General features: G+C 36.4%; 1 protein-coding gene across 1 annotated transcript in view; it reads right to left on the bottom strand.

Moving 5' to 3' along the window:
* Positions 1-555, bottom strand: part of crata (carnitine O-acetyltransferase a) — a gene marked incomplete in the record, with an annotated part of 10,682 nt that overhangs the window by 1,966 nt on the left and 8,161 nt on the right. The window contains 1 exon segment of the mRNA XM_035667594.1: positions 444-555. Coding sequence (XP_035523487.1) covers positions 444-555 — 112 coding nt within the window.

The following is a 555-nucleotide window of genomic DNA, read 5'->3' as shown; positions in this document are numbered from 1 at the left end:
AAAATATCAAAAAATATCATATTGAGATATTTTGTTTCGTGGTATTGTTTCGATTCTCAAAAACATTATCAGTTTTTGGGTTTAAACTCCCAATTGTTGTCACTGTTGTTGTAATGTGAGGGCTATGACGCCGGATGTTACAAGGACTGTGATAAACACAAATGCATTGTGTTTACACATATTTATCGCAATATATCGCCCTTCTTATAGTATTGCAATGAATTGAATTGGAACCCCTGTATCATGATACGCATCATACTGTCAGATTCTTCTCATTTTTTATTGCTAATTATTGAAGAGAAATCCACCATTGCAATACTGTCATATTCAGAACGGCTACTGATGTGCATTTATACAAATGCTTTGGCCCTAAGCAAGGATTTTGGTCATAGGTAGAAAATGCAATTCCATTTTTCTATTTCAGTTTCAACTCTGGTTCATACCTGACTTGTAGATAGCTGATAGTGTAAGGCTTTGGCGTAGGCAGTGTCTGTGAAGATTGCAGGTATGGGTAGTTTTTCCTCAATAGCCACCATCTTAAGGCCCAGAAGGTGT

Source organism: Morone saxatilis, unplaced genomic scaffold (assembly GCF_004916995.1).
Source record: "Morone saxatilis isolate NCDOM2014 unplaced genomic scaffold, NCSU_SB_2.0 Contig21, whole genome shotgun sequence".
NCBI lineage: Eukaryota > Metazoa > Chordata > Actinopteri > Moronidae > Morone > Morone saxatilis.
This window is presented reverse-complemented; position numbering and strand designations above follow the sequence as displayed.